Source organism: Oreochromis niloticus, linkage group LG8 (genome assembly GCF_001858045.2).
Source record: "Oreochromis niloticus isolate F11D_XX linkage group LG8, O_niloticus_UMD_NMBU, whole genome shotgun sequence".
In the NCBI taxonomy this organism is placed as follows: Eukaryota; Metazoa; Chordata; class Actinopteri; order Cichliformes; family Cichlidae; genus Oreochromis; species Oreochromis niloticus.
In genome coordinates this window covers 21,310,748-21,325,484 of record NC_031973.2, presented here as the reverse complement: position 1 = coordinate 21,325,484, position 14,737 = coordinate 21,310,748, and the positions used below count along the sequence as shown (strand labels likewise).

The window sequence follows — 14,737 nt, the reverse complement described above, 5'->3', positions numbered from 1 at the left end:
TCAGGACATGTTGAGGAGCTAATTTAGCCATTTAAATCAGCTGTGTTGGTTCAAGGACACATGTAAAACCTGCAGGGACACCGGCCCTCGGTGCCCACCCCTGGTGTACAGGAACATCTGTGCCGAGTATAACCTGGAAGTCCCAAGGTCAAAATGGGAGATGCCCCCAAGGGTGATGGAGAATGACCGAGCTAAGATCCTGTGGGACTTCCAGATGCAGACGGACAAAATGGTGGTGGCTAACCAACCGGACATAGTGGTGGTAGACAAACAGAAGAAGACGGCTGTAGTGATCGATGTAGCGGTTCCCAATGACAGCAATATCAGGAAGAAGGAACACGAGAAGCTGGAGAAATACCAAGGGCTCAGAGAAGAGCTCGAGAGGATGTGGAGGGTGAAGGTAACGGTGGTCCCCGTGGTAATCGGAGCACTAGGTGCGGTGACTCCCAAGCTAGGCGAGTGGCTCCAGCAGATCCCGGGAACAACATCGGAGATCTCTGTCCAGAAGAGCGCAGTCCTAGGAACAGCTAAGATACTGCGCAGGACCCTCAAGCTCCCAGGCCTCTGGTAGAGGACCCGAGCTTGAAGGATAAACCGCCCATAGGGGCGTGCTGGGTGTTTGTTTGTTTTTATATATAATCTTTTTTTTAATTATTTATCGCTTTTATAGCCGTGGTTTCTCATCTTGATTACACGAAGTAATTTACTATTACTCCTCTAAAATATGAATTACATCTGAAATAATCAAATACATGAAATAGAATGATTAATAGTACATTTCCCTTTTTTTAGGAAATGACCTGTATGTATCTGTATGAAATCAATAAAAGAATCAAATACTGCATTATCTTTAGTTACATTGATAATATTTATTTATGGAAAAACAGTGGAGAAATATCGCTGTTGCTTTCGTATAAATGAAGCGGACATACCTGAGTGGCCGCGATCTAATCCTGTTTACATAAAGTAAGCCTGCTCCCAAGCAGGTTTACGCTTACGGATCTGTTGCTATGACAGCAAGTCCCGGATGAGCTTCGGAGAACCGAACGATCCAAGATCACGCGAAATTGTCAACAATCAAATCCAGCTAACTTACTTAGCGAGGTACGAAGAACGGACCCCAGGTCAGGAGAGAGGTACAACAGCGAGTGCTTACAGCCATCTGTAAAACAGATGGAGGCTCTGTCATGGTTTGGAGAGCCAGTGGTGTTGAGGACCTTGTCAAAATTGATGGAATTATGAAGACAGAGGAGAACAGTCGGATTTTGATCTGCCACGCAGTAACATGTTTAAGGCATCTGATTGGCAAAGGCTTCATTTATTAGCATCACACCACCACTGCAGTAAAAGCATACGTGTATAGAAACACACACAGTGGACACTATCAGTCATGGGCTGGTGTACTTAGGCAGAGTATAAAAGCGCTACATAGGAAGCAGTCCTTTTACTTTCAAGCTCAACAGAATTGTACAAGCTAGGTTTTTTCTTTATATGCTGTCTTTCCACATGTGTTTGCACGTTTCAATAAATCCCCGACGAGATTTACGATGAGTGACTCAAGACTTTTGTTCATTTTGATTATGAAATTTTCACTTGCAACGGAGTATTTTGTCTTTAAAAAAAAAGAAGCTACGTTTCAAGTCTCATTGGATCGAAGTACACCAGTTTATGATTCTAATCTACCTTTATATTTTAAGCCACTGGCCTGTCCTTGTACCGTCATTTAAGTAATAAAACTATTAAAATACTCCTTACCATGTGGGACTTTGATTCAAACAAATACAAAAGACTCTAGTAAGTAGTACAGAGAGCAGACAGTGTGAGCGTTTGGAAGAAACTTTTATTGTTAAATATGTCTGGACTTTTTCCAGCCAAACAATAGAAGCCAACAGTTATGGTGGATATCTGTGGGCACACATTCTTCACATGTTGCTGAGAGATGTATGACCATCCGAATGGAAAAGATGCCAAGATACCCATCAACTGGTTGTGGTCTTTGCAGTCCTCTTTAATGGATTAGGCCTTCACTTTAGCACAACTCGGGTTTTATGGTCACCGATCAACAACCTGCGAAAAAAGATAATCTTTACTGTTTTTTTCCATCACTATTTATTGTCATGACCTTTCATGGACCTTTCTTTCATCTGAGAAAAATGTGCTAAAATGCACATGATGTGGTACAAAGCCACTGTGTGCTTTTTACACATATTCCATCTTTTGTAGGATGTGTGTATTCTGAATACAAAGATTCTTCAAAGAGTCATAATCTAAATAGAAACAACATTAGAGAGACTCAATGTAACTGCAAAGTGTGTCTCATAAGACCCCAGGAGTTCCAGTGTAGTAGGTGTGTTGGGTCTATAAATGCTTAAGAAGGATATAATACTTAAGCATTATGAATGGCCTTGCAGAAGTAACTCATAATAAATAACACCAACCCAAATACTAAGACTAATTAAAAAGGTGAACATAATATTGTGGCTATCCATCCACTTTCATCCCAACCTTAGTACTGCAATGCTACATGAATATGGCCTTTTTTTACAAGGAACTATGAATCTATACTAGACATATGTGACATGTGCACGTTTGACTTTTGGACACAAAAGCAAAGAACATGTCCTGAATCTTTACCTGATGATGCTGACAGTTAGCAGTGCACCAGCAACAGGTCCAACCCAGAAGACCCAGTGATTGTCCCAGTGGTTGGCAGCCATGGCAGGACCAAAGGCACGGGCAGGGTTCATGCAAGCTCCAGACAAAGTCCCTCTGAAATAACAGTCAGGACAAACCAACACGTTAATACAGCTGGAGATCAGTGATGCAGATCAGCAGCACACTTCTCATGCAAGGAAACAGGATATACAAGCAATGGGATAATGGTCCACATGCCTGTGCATGACATAAAGACCCATTTAAAAGGGAAACTTGACGAAGTCAATAAATTCATGAGGCTGTATTAGAGGAAACAGAGATTAACCTGTTCCAGTGATTCTCAGACCTTTGCTGGCATGCCTTGCTTTATGAGCTGAAAGAAGTATCAATGATTTAAGTAAAAAAAGTAAAAAATTAAAAAAAAGTGTAATTTTAGTAAAGTAAAAAGACGATGTAGTAGCAGTAGCATGCTCTTGTTTATTTTCCCTAAAAAAAAATCATATTAACATATCATACTAGTTTCACTTTCATTTCCCCCCATTAGAAACACCTCCCAAGGTGGCACTGCCCCAAAGTTTGAGACCCCCTGGCCTATAACAAGGACCACTATCTTTAGGTTTTGCCATTTCCACTTTTACTTTTTCTCTTTTTCAGTACTTATTACAAAAGTCAACCAAAAGCAGGACAAAATGAACAAGTAGACCTTTTTCTTTCTTTCTTTTTAAAAAAAAATAAATCTGAAACCACGGCCCTAATAGCGATCAGAGTCTAGCTCCCAGTGTTTCCTCCTGAGATTCTTACCCAGCAAATATGTTGGCGGCCACAGTGAGGCCAATGCAAAAAGGAACCCAGTCTGTTTGTGTTTTCCTGTTGACGGCCCCCAGGCACACCACCATGGTGAGGATCAGGGTCAACAACATTTCTACCAGGGTGGATCTACCAGCGTCAGCAGAGACCGCTTTAAAGGCTCCTCCGAGGGAAGCGGTATAGTTGTTAGAGGGATACACTGCCTAAAAGCAGAACAAGTAGAACACATAGGATATAACATGATTGGAACCTTAACTTTTTTTCAGTAAATCAAAATATCACTTAATGATCTTAAATTACAATCTTGTATGTTAAAATTTTTTTAGCTTAATCTTGATAAGGTCAAGTCAATGATGTAATCAATCTTGAAGTCAAAGTGCTGCTTGGTAAGTAATCAGAAATCACAATTCTAAGTCTGAACTGTAATAGTGTGTCATCCATATTTATACACAGTCAAAAATATTGGTTTCACGATGTCAAAATGATGATATAACCTTGTAAATTCCCATTTTACATGACAAAACATTAAAGTCATGCCAGAATAAACAAACACTGACTTAATGAAAATTCAAGTGTTGAGAGCCCAGTTTTACTGATTTTTACAGATTTTAAAACATATCACTCCATCAGTTAATTAGTAAATTCATTCATTAATTATTATTATTTCTCCATTACAAGTTTTTTTTGGAACGTTTACATTGAAATATAGAAATAACATAATTAAATGAAATATATAGTGATTTGCACAACTATATGTAACAAAATAAAACCCTAAATATAAATTGTTGACATCTTCTTACCACTATCTAAAGGCCAATGATTACAAAGAAAAACAAATTTTCCACACTGGTAGTGCATGAAATAACATTTTTTGCATATTAGGATTTAGTTAAAAAAAATCAGCAATTAGACTGATGACAAAATTTAAAATTTTAATATATTTTTCCGATCTAGGCAGTCTTTTGACTTATAATGAATTTGCGTATCTTTAGTATTTCATCTTTTATTTAGACTATATCTTACCTTTGACAAAAAAGCACCAACCACTCCTCCGGCCAGCTGAGCTACGATGTAAGGTACGAGCAAAATCAGCTTCATCCCCCCGCACAGGTAGATGCTCAGAGACACTGCAGGATTAAAGTGCCCCCCGCTGCAAGAATTGGAATTAACTTTAGTCTATAAAGTGATCAAGTGGTTACAACTGTCTGTCAAAAATGGATGAATAGATGAAAAAGGATGAAAGAATAGAATGGGAGGAATGGAGCATTTGAATAATGTGTTTATGAGTGTGCTACCTTTGTTGTATCGAACTAAGGCAATACAAAGTGTGACAAAAAATGCATCAGAATATTTTTAAAAGTTTTTTTTTTGCTGTGGTTTCCAATACCTAGATGCTCTTTAAATTGGAGCAACTTTTACAAGTTAGGGCTTTTTACTCTAAGCCCTAAATCCTAAAAAAAATCCATACATTTGTTTTTTCTTTGCCCTTACACTAACCAAAATCCCCCCAAAATGCTATTTTAATACTGTAAATACAAGAAGAAAAAACAGTATATAATAAATTTGTACCTGATTTGCCCAAACACTGTGATCAGCACTCCCAGGGCCAGTCCATGTGCCAGGGCAGGCTGGATGACACCCCCCGTTTCCACGTTCCCGATAACAGAGGAACACCCCACAAACACAAACAAGCAGGTTCCCAACAGCTCAGCCAGACAGGGCTGCACGTACAGCTCATATTTGGATTGTATCTTACTTCTGTTGCCAATGTCTTTCTCCACCTCCGGCTCCCCCATTTCGGTTACTGTGAAGACCTCTGTCTTACTTTCTAGCCCTGACATGCTGTATTTGAAACCTCCTGCCCTGTGCTTGACTCCCTCCACTTCCACTGGTGGACTACAGTACGATCGGCATACAGTTCTGTATATAAGCCAATGATGCAAAAGGGACATACGCACGTACACATTTTTTCGCTGTGATGCCCCTCCTTCCTCCAATTGTTTATACTCCCAAGATATATAAGATGAGCTTGTTAAGTGATTAGTCTTGTCGTGGAACATCAAAGTAGTCAGGGTGAAGGTCCTGTTACACAATCACGATGTTTAGTTGTGGTTTTTTTGATTGCTGAACCTAAGCTCATCAATAAGCCTACAGATACCAATACAAATAAATAAGTAACTTTTATGATCTACAAGGTCCCCTAAATAAAGTCATCAGTCAATGATACAACACAACACAAAGTCTATCTGCGCAATTAATGCAATCAAGAATTCTCAGAACTTATCATGGTGTTCACTCCCAAGAATATCGCACCCACTCTGGATAAGCCAAGGCTTTAAACATAATCATTCAGATATGACGTCCATAACAAAGTAGATAACTGACAGTTCAACGACATCTTACACAAAAGATTTTCTTTAATTATCTGCACTTGACTGATCATCAAATATAATCAATAACAAACTAATCTGTCACTTTCTCTCAGCTAGGGTCAACAATTGAAAACATTTTGCAGGTAAATGTAAAATTAACGAGTATTTGTATGCATTTCACTAGTTATGGCATGCAAGTAATAATCTGATCAATAAATTAAATTAAAATGGCACATGAAAATCAGGTAAGCACAAATATGTAACATCTGTGATTCTTCAGACATTCCTTCATCTCCATCACACAAGAGCAGATTTTGTTGATGTTTTGGACATGTTCACATCTCATCATGTCTTCAACACATACAGGGATATAAAGGATGCTTGTGAAACTGCATTTTGCTGATGCTGGGACTTTTCACACCAGAACGACTCCTAGATGAGGGTCTCGGCAGAGAATTAATGACTTCCTCTTTCCTTAGGCCTCCTTTAGTGCATCTTCTCCCGCTGTTGATTTTGGCGAACACACACAAAAAGTGGCGCAATTTAATGCTCAAAACGCCAGCTGAGAGAGACCTGTGGAAAGAGAACATGACCTGTTCTTGTTAATGGCCACAGCAGACATTCAAACTGATTGGTGGGGGATCTGAAAAGCACGCACGAGTACGACAAAGTAAATACACTGACAGTCAGTTTGTCGCCATTGTAGCCAGAGAACATCCTGAAACATAGCGTCTGTGACTTTGATGTCCTCTCACAGCTTACGTATCCTTACGTATTAAAGTGTGCATTACCCAGATTGAGTTTATCCTTGGTGGCCCAGCAGATATTGTAGTGCTGAAGAAGTTGCTGCAACAGTTCCTTCTCATCCAAGAACTCCAGACGCTCAATTCTGAAAGAAATGAAAATCTAATCAAGACTTTTCACGTCAGGAAGCTACAGTTATGTAGACTGGGTTGCAAAATTCAGGTGTGTGTTAACACAATGCCACATTCGACCCATGGTGAATTCAGCACAGCGGCAGATCGTGCAACGCTCAAAAAAACCCTGCAGAAAAGGCTACATAACACATTAACATGTTAACTGAGGCCTGTGTAAATTAAAGGGTCTTCTCTCTAAAAAGAAGATGGCAATACATCTTAAGTCATACTATATCTGAACAAATATTGGACAGTAAAACTGTAAAGCACAGTTGTGGATGATTTGGGCTGCACCTTGCAATCGTTGAGTTCACCTTGAACTTATCTGTATACCAAAGTGTTCTGTAGTCCAATGACAGGCCATCTGTCCGAGAACTAAAACTCAATCAAAACCTGATCACGGAAGGAAATCTACAACAGAGTGGCTGCAAGAGAAACATATCAAGGTGTTGCAATTGCCCAATGAAAACTGACTCCTTAACTGAAATGACCTAAAAGCTGCCTAACAGAGTTTTGTGTTGAAGAATAAAGGGGGGTTTAGATTTGTTAGAACTCAGTTTTTATTATTTTTTCTTCTACGTTTCAATAGATCGCTGCACTCGAAAAACAATATAAAGAAATTGGGGGGGCTTAAGACACAGTACTGGATAATAAAACAATCCTATAAATACTTTTCACCGAGGCTTTTTCCAGATGAATGCCTGCTAGTAAAACTCCACAACATTCAATATACAATATTCATTATTCTCGTTATCTCCAGTCAGAGAATTCATAAAAATGGACATCAATCATACTGTCAGGACTTCAAACTTTACTGGCCTTCACTGGCAGCTTTACTGGCACATAAAATGGTAACAGTCACAATTTAACTGGATTAAGATGAAGAAGCAAGACAAAAACCTGAGCAAGTCCACTCTACGCTCGGAGGGTATCAAACCAAAGCCTGACCTATCGACAATAAGAAAACTGGAGATATAGATTAAACATAAAAATGCTTTAACGAGCTAATAATCACATAAAATTCAACTAATGTATATAAAGACATGAAAATAAATCATTAACTGCAGTAAAGAAATGATTAAGTGAAACCATTTTAAAAACATTTCCATATTAAAAAAATAGATAAAGATGAATTTATAGCTGAAAATGAGGAAAAAAAAAATGTGGAAGATTTGATTTGCTAAATATATATTTGCTTACTTAATCCAGTGTAAATGTATAATGGTAAAATGAGGAAGTGAAAGCACTGTGGGAAAAGAGCAGAGAGGTGGAGAAAGGGGAAGGATTTGAAATAAAAGAGCGTTTTATTTTAATGAGTCAGCAAGGTCAAGAGTTCATGGACAACAAGAAGCGAGTTTCAGGTAAATGGCCTTGGAAATTTACCAGAATGTGTAAGTCATGACTCTGCCACGGCATTCACACCAATGGAGAGCCATTGCTGGTGCAGAGCGCGCACTCTGACAGTACTTTAGTGCGTCATGAAATAACGTAACCAAACATTATATAGAGTTACATAATAAGTGTTTGGGTAATTTCAACAGAAGCACAGACCAGATATCAGATATCAGATAAGCAGATATCCATCCTTCCATAGAGAAAGGATTCAAGTTCATTTATATAGCCCTAAATCGCAACAACAGTTTCCTCAAGATGCTTGATACTGTCTGCATTACCTTGCCACATCATCCTGAGGGAGCATACTGTAGACCGTCATCATATCTAGAGCGTCAACGTGTTCCCAGCCAGTTTTCAGAAACCGATCCTTCTGCAAACGAAGACAAATTAATGTCTGCAAAACCTCCCAAAACAAAATAAACAATACAACCAGCAACACAGTGTCATTTGTTAGTGTACACAGCATCTCTTGGATGTTCAGTTCAATTTTATATAAGGAGCTTTATTATTGTAAGGTAAAGACCTTACAATAAATAAGAGAAAACCTCCAAAATCAGCCGACCCCCTGTGAGCAAGTACTTGGCAACAGTGGGAAGGAAAAACTCCTTTTTAACAAGAAGAAACCTTCTCCAGGCTGAGTGAGGGGACGCAACTTGTTGGGGGTCTGTCTAAAACTTGACAGCTAGTTAACCTGCTCATAATCCCTTATGATGTGTATTGATGCTAACAAAGTCACTGATGAGATGGAGGTTACCTGAGAGTCCAGAGTCTGGCAGGCCTCCACTCCTGCCAGGGTGCACTGGCGACGCTGCAGGTTCTCGATCATCACTTGACCAAATCGATCGCGCATGTTGACCTGGACACAAAGACAGCACATAAATCACATTTTGTTCTCTTGATAAAAACCTCCCTATTACTCTAACCTACATGAAGCATTTCAAATACTCAGTGTGTCGTCCTTAGGTTGCAAACAGTCGACGACTAGAAAAGTACAAAAAAAATTGCAACTAATACTTGGAAAAAAAACCAAACAAGTACTTAATTATGAAGTTGTTAAATAGGGGGCAGGAGGAGGAACATGAGGCAGGACTGTTTTTTTGTTTACCTGTTCATAGTTGATGAACATGGCAGTGTGAAAGGTTTCTGCTGCCCAGTGAACAAGGTTGGAGGACTGAGATGGTGTCATGTAGACCAGCACACACTCTGACAGGAGCAATGTCGGTAACCTGGAGATAAGACCAGCACGTAAAAGAAAAGAGATCTCGGCAAAGACAAAACGTTTATCCACATGCAGAAGAATATAATGTGCAGAAATGCCTTCATTTAATCCAGTGTAGTGGAAAAAAGTGAAGCTGCTCATATTCCTGTAATGCTGGTAGGCAGGGGAAAAAAGAGCTTCCTGTTCTTATGCAATTTTCCAATAGTAAATTAGGCCAAAAAAAAAGGAGAGTTCCCAGCTATCTCGAAAAGGTCTGCTAGCCCTGCTGCAAAAATGTCCTTGTCTTATCTCTCTATGCCCTATTTTTATTCACCACAACTGGTAAAGCTACGGCTGAAATCTAAATATCAAACAGCTGAAGGATAGAAGGTAGCTGTAAAGATTCCTCATAAAACATTTATTAAAATGGTGTCTAAGGTTGTAAAGGCAAATTTAGCCCCTCTATGATTTTTGGGCCCTCGGGCAGCACTGCATTAAAAAGAGGAATGATTCTGGCGTGGACTTTTCCAATAACAAAAAATATTTGGTGCTGCATAAAAGAAAAAAAGAAAACCCAGGACTTTTGAGCTGCTGGTTTACATCAAACTCAAAAAGACCTTTTTTTAAAAATACTACATTTTCTCAATTTTAACATTTTTAAATAAAAAAATTTACATTTTGCACATCGTTTACAGGCTCCCCAGTTGCTCAGTGACCTCATGGTTCTACTAAGAGTTTTGGGCTCCTAACACACAGGAAGTGCAAGGCACAATTTTTTTTTCTGCAGATCATAAACAGGATCCTGCATAATCCTGGATCATTTTAAACTTAGACCAACACTCATTTGTAATAAATCATAAATAATCTACAGTGCTGTGTAAAATATTTCTGTAAAATGTATTTATTTTAGTCACACTTGCATGTTTCACAAATGCAATTTTTAAATGATCATTTCATTTCTAAAGGGAAAAGAAAATCCCTTTAATTTTTGTGTTTTGATTGTGTTTCTTGCTAACTCTTTCTGTGTGTTGCAGAGTTTTATGTGTTAAAATGAATCATCCATGTCGTGTTTCGCAATAGAACAAATTAACGCTCAGATCTGCTGTTCATGAGTCATGCTAGCTCCCCGAGTTAGCATATTTAGCAGAATGTAAGCAAAACCATGACTAAGCATACGGGGGCATTTTAAGTCTGACTGAGTTTTAGTGTTTCATACTCAAGCGTGCCTTATGGGCGTGCCATGCTTTCAGATCAAGCTGCAGAAGGTTGACATTGCATCTGCTTTGCAGCCACACACATGATCAGTAGGGTGCCCCTTGTTATCTTCAGCTACTTACACACAACAAAAAGATAAGCTGCAATTCTTGAGGCCCTGGGCGAAAACAAATTACAACTGATAGAGAGCTGTAAAAGGTACTAATAAAGTGGAATGATAGGGAGCTTTTTTTTAAATAGATTTTTCCATCTAAGAGATAAAACACTAAAATGTATAACACATACTCTGGGTTAAGTTGAAACTTTTTCAGTTTTTCATCCAAACTGGAGATGTCTCTGAGGTCCGCCCCAATGATACAGTAACGATCTGATTCGAGGCTGTGGGCATCTGGAGAAAGACAGAACCACAGTTAGAAAGAGCTGGAGTCATATAATTGGTATTTAAAGCCACTGAAGCATAATCTGGATAGCAAAATAACTGCAGCAGCTACTGCGTACCTAGCAGTAAGGAGTCTGTTGAGTGGGTTTCGATGATGGGTTTGGACAGAGGAGGTTTTGTTCTAATCAAAGAAAGCAAAGTCATAATTAAAACAGAATATCAGCAAAAAATAAGTACTCAGGTATTTTACATACAAACTAGTAGAGATTTTCAGTTCCACCATGTTAAAAACCTATTTATATAAATATACAAATCAGAAGTATGCCATTATTAGTTCATAAAGTGCACGTAGCTTTTAGTGTATTTGTCAGCCTAAATTCCCTGTTGGTAATTTAATTAATGTGGCGTTTACATTTTTCTTACAGGCTCATTTTTTTGCAAATATAGTGACGGTGGTAATCCAGCTCTTTTGTGGCTCCGCTGTAAATGATCTTCTTCACGAAACAATAGACTCTAGCTCCCCCTATGGATCTCTTCTCTACATTACAGTCACCAAAGATAAACAGGTCACCAATATAAACATGACATTTGCTGTCCTTTCATTTAGTCATAATTAAATCTGCGGAGGAGGTTATAAGAGCCATTCTGTCTGTTTGTTTAACTTTGTGTATGTTTTATTTGTTTTGGAGGCCAGGATAAGAACATTTCTATGCAAATATCATTGAATGAGGCTCGCTTCATTCCCCAAGAAAAATCACAGATCCAGGTATTTGATTCTTGCATGTATGCACAAAAGGCTCAGCCTTGGGTGCTCTTGTTATATATTTAATGGTCACAAATTAAGATAATTAAACTTAAAATTATGACTAATGTAAGTTCAAATTTAGAATTTTAAAGACTGAAATACAGCAGAAAAATCTTTTTCTCTTACTTTATATTGTGTATTTTCCTTGCCACAACAGTTGGAAAGTCAACTTCAAAGAACTTCCGTGGCATGAGATTTTCATCCTATAACACATATAAACACACAAGAAAGTTTTTTGAGGGCAAATAGAAGTTACTTTGATGCAATCATGTCACAACATGAGACATGACTAAAGTCACAGATTAATGTAAATCAGATTTAGAACACAGCAATAGAAGCAAGCTGATCGTTTGCAAACCTTTAGCCTCCAAAATGTGGTATCCAGTCCAGCACCCAGGTTGATGACTTGAGAGTCACACTGTGTTTTCCTTAGAAACGCATCGAGGAGGTGGTTCACTCCCTGAACACGGGCGTAGTAACCTGTCCAATCACATGAGACATGCAAAAGCTCACTAAACTGTAAAACAAGTGTTATGAGCTGGTTATATTTCACCAGCTTATATGTCAAATTACAAATTATGTAATTATATTACAAATACTACACAGGGATTGTCCAACAAACTATAAAAGGCCAAGTGCTTTTAAGGAAAGCTGCTTCATTACTTGCCTCTGTTGATTTCGGGGGCCTTTCGGTCTCCTACAGATCTTACAAAGTATTGGATATAAGGGTCCTTCCAGTAGCCTTTACTGGTAGCAAACCTATAACATAGATTATTTAAACTACATGAGGGTGTGTGATACATTAGTAAGACAGATTACTCATTGAAATATCAAATGGATGCTTATGATAGAAACCGACAAACAATACAACTAAACAGCCTAATTGTGTCAACAACAACCAGAGAGGAGTTTCTGTATTTTGATGGTCTTGCTGTAAATAACGACAGCATTGAAATATCAGGGTAACTGACTCATGCAGAATGAGCTTTAGCCTTTGACTTCTTCGCCTTAAGTTACCTTTACTGACTCCAAATGATGCTGTTACCTTTTGCATGTGGTTGCATCGTCACACGTCGCCCTCACTGCTTCATCGGCAGTGTCCGTGTCTGTGAAGGGTTGCCGAGCTGCCATTGGTGATTCCCGTCCTGCTGCTCGTCCACCTGCTGGGCTCTGGTTACCTGCTACAAGCTAACTAGCAAAACTGCAGAGAAAACACCGCGAGCATAGTCGGAAGGCGGAAGTCCTGGTGAAAAGCCTGCAAGTTACGAGATGGCAGAAATAACAACCGGTACGTAACGAGGTTATAATATATCGCTGCTTATTTACAAACTACTTGGAACTGAAAATGTATGGATAAACAACTGCCCGGAAGCAAAATATAATCACTTCCGGCTTGGGTTTGCTTTCCAGATTAAGAGTACTACAGGTGCTCTTATTTTGAAAAAGGAGGAAATAAACCTCGAGAGGTTATTTTTTATTAAAAAGGGGGAAAAAGCAACGCAGTGTGCTGTAGTACTTTTGTGCGGTACTGCAAATGTTAGTATTGATTCTATACCAAATAAATAGAGGGCCCGTACAGACAATACTAATACCAACACTAATACCTTTAACTTATAAAGACCACTTATGTAGGGGAGAACGGTGTGTCATGATTTATGAGATGAATCATCACCAATTAGCCAATTTTGACACATTTTAATGGGCCACTGAATCACTGTGATTGTTAATTTCTACAATAATTAGTTAATACATGAGGAAAAACACCTTGAAATATTTTGAAACTGGATTAGTTATTTATTTATTTATTTTGAGACCTGGAATCCAAATGCACCTGTCTCTGAAGCACTTTGGGTCAGCTTCTGTTGTTTCAGTGTGTATAGGCTATAAATAAATTAGACATGACAGTTAACACAAAAATGTTCAGACATTTTTCATTACGTATGTTTGAGATATCTTTTTCATCGGATGATACCCTAGACAAAATATGTTAAATTTGGAGCTGCCAGAGAGGACGTTCATGCAGAGGGCTGGTGTGACAGAAAGCTCTGGATTGGTTGAGATGGGAGGCAGATGATCCGCAGTAGCGACCCCTACAGGGGACAGCTGGAAGAAAAAAAGAAGGTGTGTGAGGTAAACCAGCTCTTACAGGATAATACTAACAAAACCACAACGATCAAAAGAGTTAAACAAGCACGTAGGCGTGCATATGCAGAACAATAACATATGAAATTGGACCTCTGACACAGTTGTGGGCAAACTGAAAGGGAAATCCCACCACATTAAAGTCAGCCTCACTGAGGAAACCGTATTTCACTCAGATGATCAGAATCCTTTTGAATTCTGCACAGGAAGATAAAAAGTGTACATCTGCTGAGACCATGAGACAAAGACTGTAATAAGCAGCTGTGAGGTTTGCATTAAACAGTCTGATACTGTCAGAGTGTATTCCGAACGTGACTGCATTAATGAACAGCTGAGTTGCAAATCTTTAAAATCCACAGTTTCGATCTTACAGAAGCGTAATGCATTTGGCTCTTGGCATAAGTCTTTTGGAGCTATTTCACTGGTGTCGGTTACTTGAGTTGAATGGCATTAAGGGTGAACATATAGCCTTTTTTATTGCTGCATAGCAAAAAGGATGTGGGCTCCATTCCCAGACTTGGTGATGCTAATGCTTCCTGTAAAATGCATCTCTTTCTCTGTATTGTCATTGCTTTCATTTTATTTATTTATTTATTAGAAAGAACATCCTTTTGTGTTCATTCTTGTTTGGTTTTTTACATAAATTTGAGATCATTCAAAATGTTAAACCCAGGAAGCCACATAAAAAGTCTGTAATATCAACAGCTTTGAAAGATAAGTGTCTTCTGCAGCAGCTGCATACCCTGTTCCCATTTTTTTTTTTCACTTCCAAGCTGTTTAGTCACTGGTCTTGATGGAAAGTCCCATCAGAGGTTTGCAGTTTTACTTGCAGTTTTTTCTAATCTTTTCTTT

General features: G+C 38.7%; 2 protein-coding genes across 2 annotated transcripts; both read right to left on the bottom strand.

Annotated features, from left to right (window-relative positions):
- Positions 1 to 1,820: 1,820 nt before the first annotated feature.
- LOC100704579 (aquaporin-8) lies at positions 1,821 to 5,717 on the bottom strand. Its single transcript, XM_003438715.5, has 5 exons — positions 5,032 to 5,717; positions 4,486 to 4,612; positions 3,457 to 3,665; positions 2,635 to 2,769; positions 1,821 to 2,067 (listed from the first exon to the last, which is right to left on the bottom strand). The coding sequence occupies exons 1-5, from the start codon at positions 5,520 to 5,522 to the stop codon at positions 2,025 to 2,027; spliced, it is 1,005 nt and encodes a 334-aa protein (XP_003438763.2). The 5' UTR covers positions 5,523 to 5,717; the 3' UTR covers positions 1,821 to 2,024.
- Positions 5,718 to 5,861: 144 nt separating this feature from the next.
- Positions 5,862 to 13,145, bottom strand: lcmt1 (leucine carboxyl methyltransferase 1). Its single transcript, XM_003438716.5, has 11 exons — positions 12,789 to 13,145; positions 12,411 to 12,502; positions 12,102 to 12,223; positions 11,870 to 11,946; positions 11,058 to 11,119; positions 10,845 to 10,947; positions 9,252 to 9,372; positions 8,901 to 9,002; positions 8,425 to 8,516; positions 6,626 to 6,723; positions 5,862 to 6,407 (listed from the first exon to the last, which is right to left on the bottom strand). The coding sequence occupies exons 1-11, from the start codon at positions 12,872 to 12,874 to the stop codon at positions 6,385 to 6,387; spliced, it is 978 nt and encodes a 325-aa protein (XP_003438764.1). The 5' UTR covers positions 12,875 to 13,145; the 3' UTR covers positions 5,862 to 6,384.
- Between the last annotated feature and the right edge of the window lie 1,592 nt (positions 13,146 to 14,737).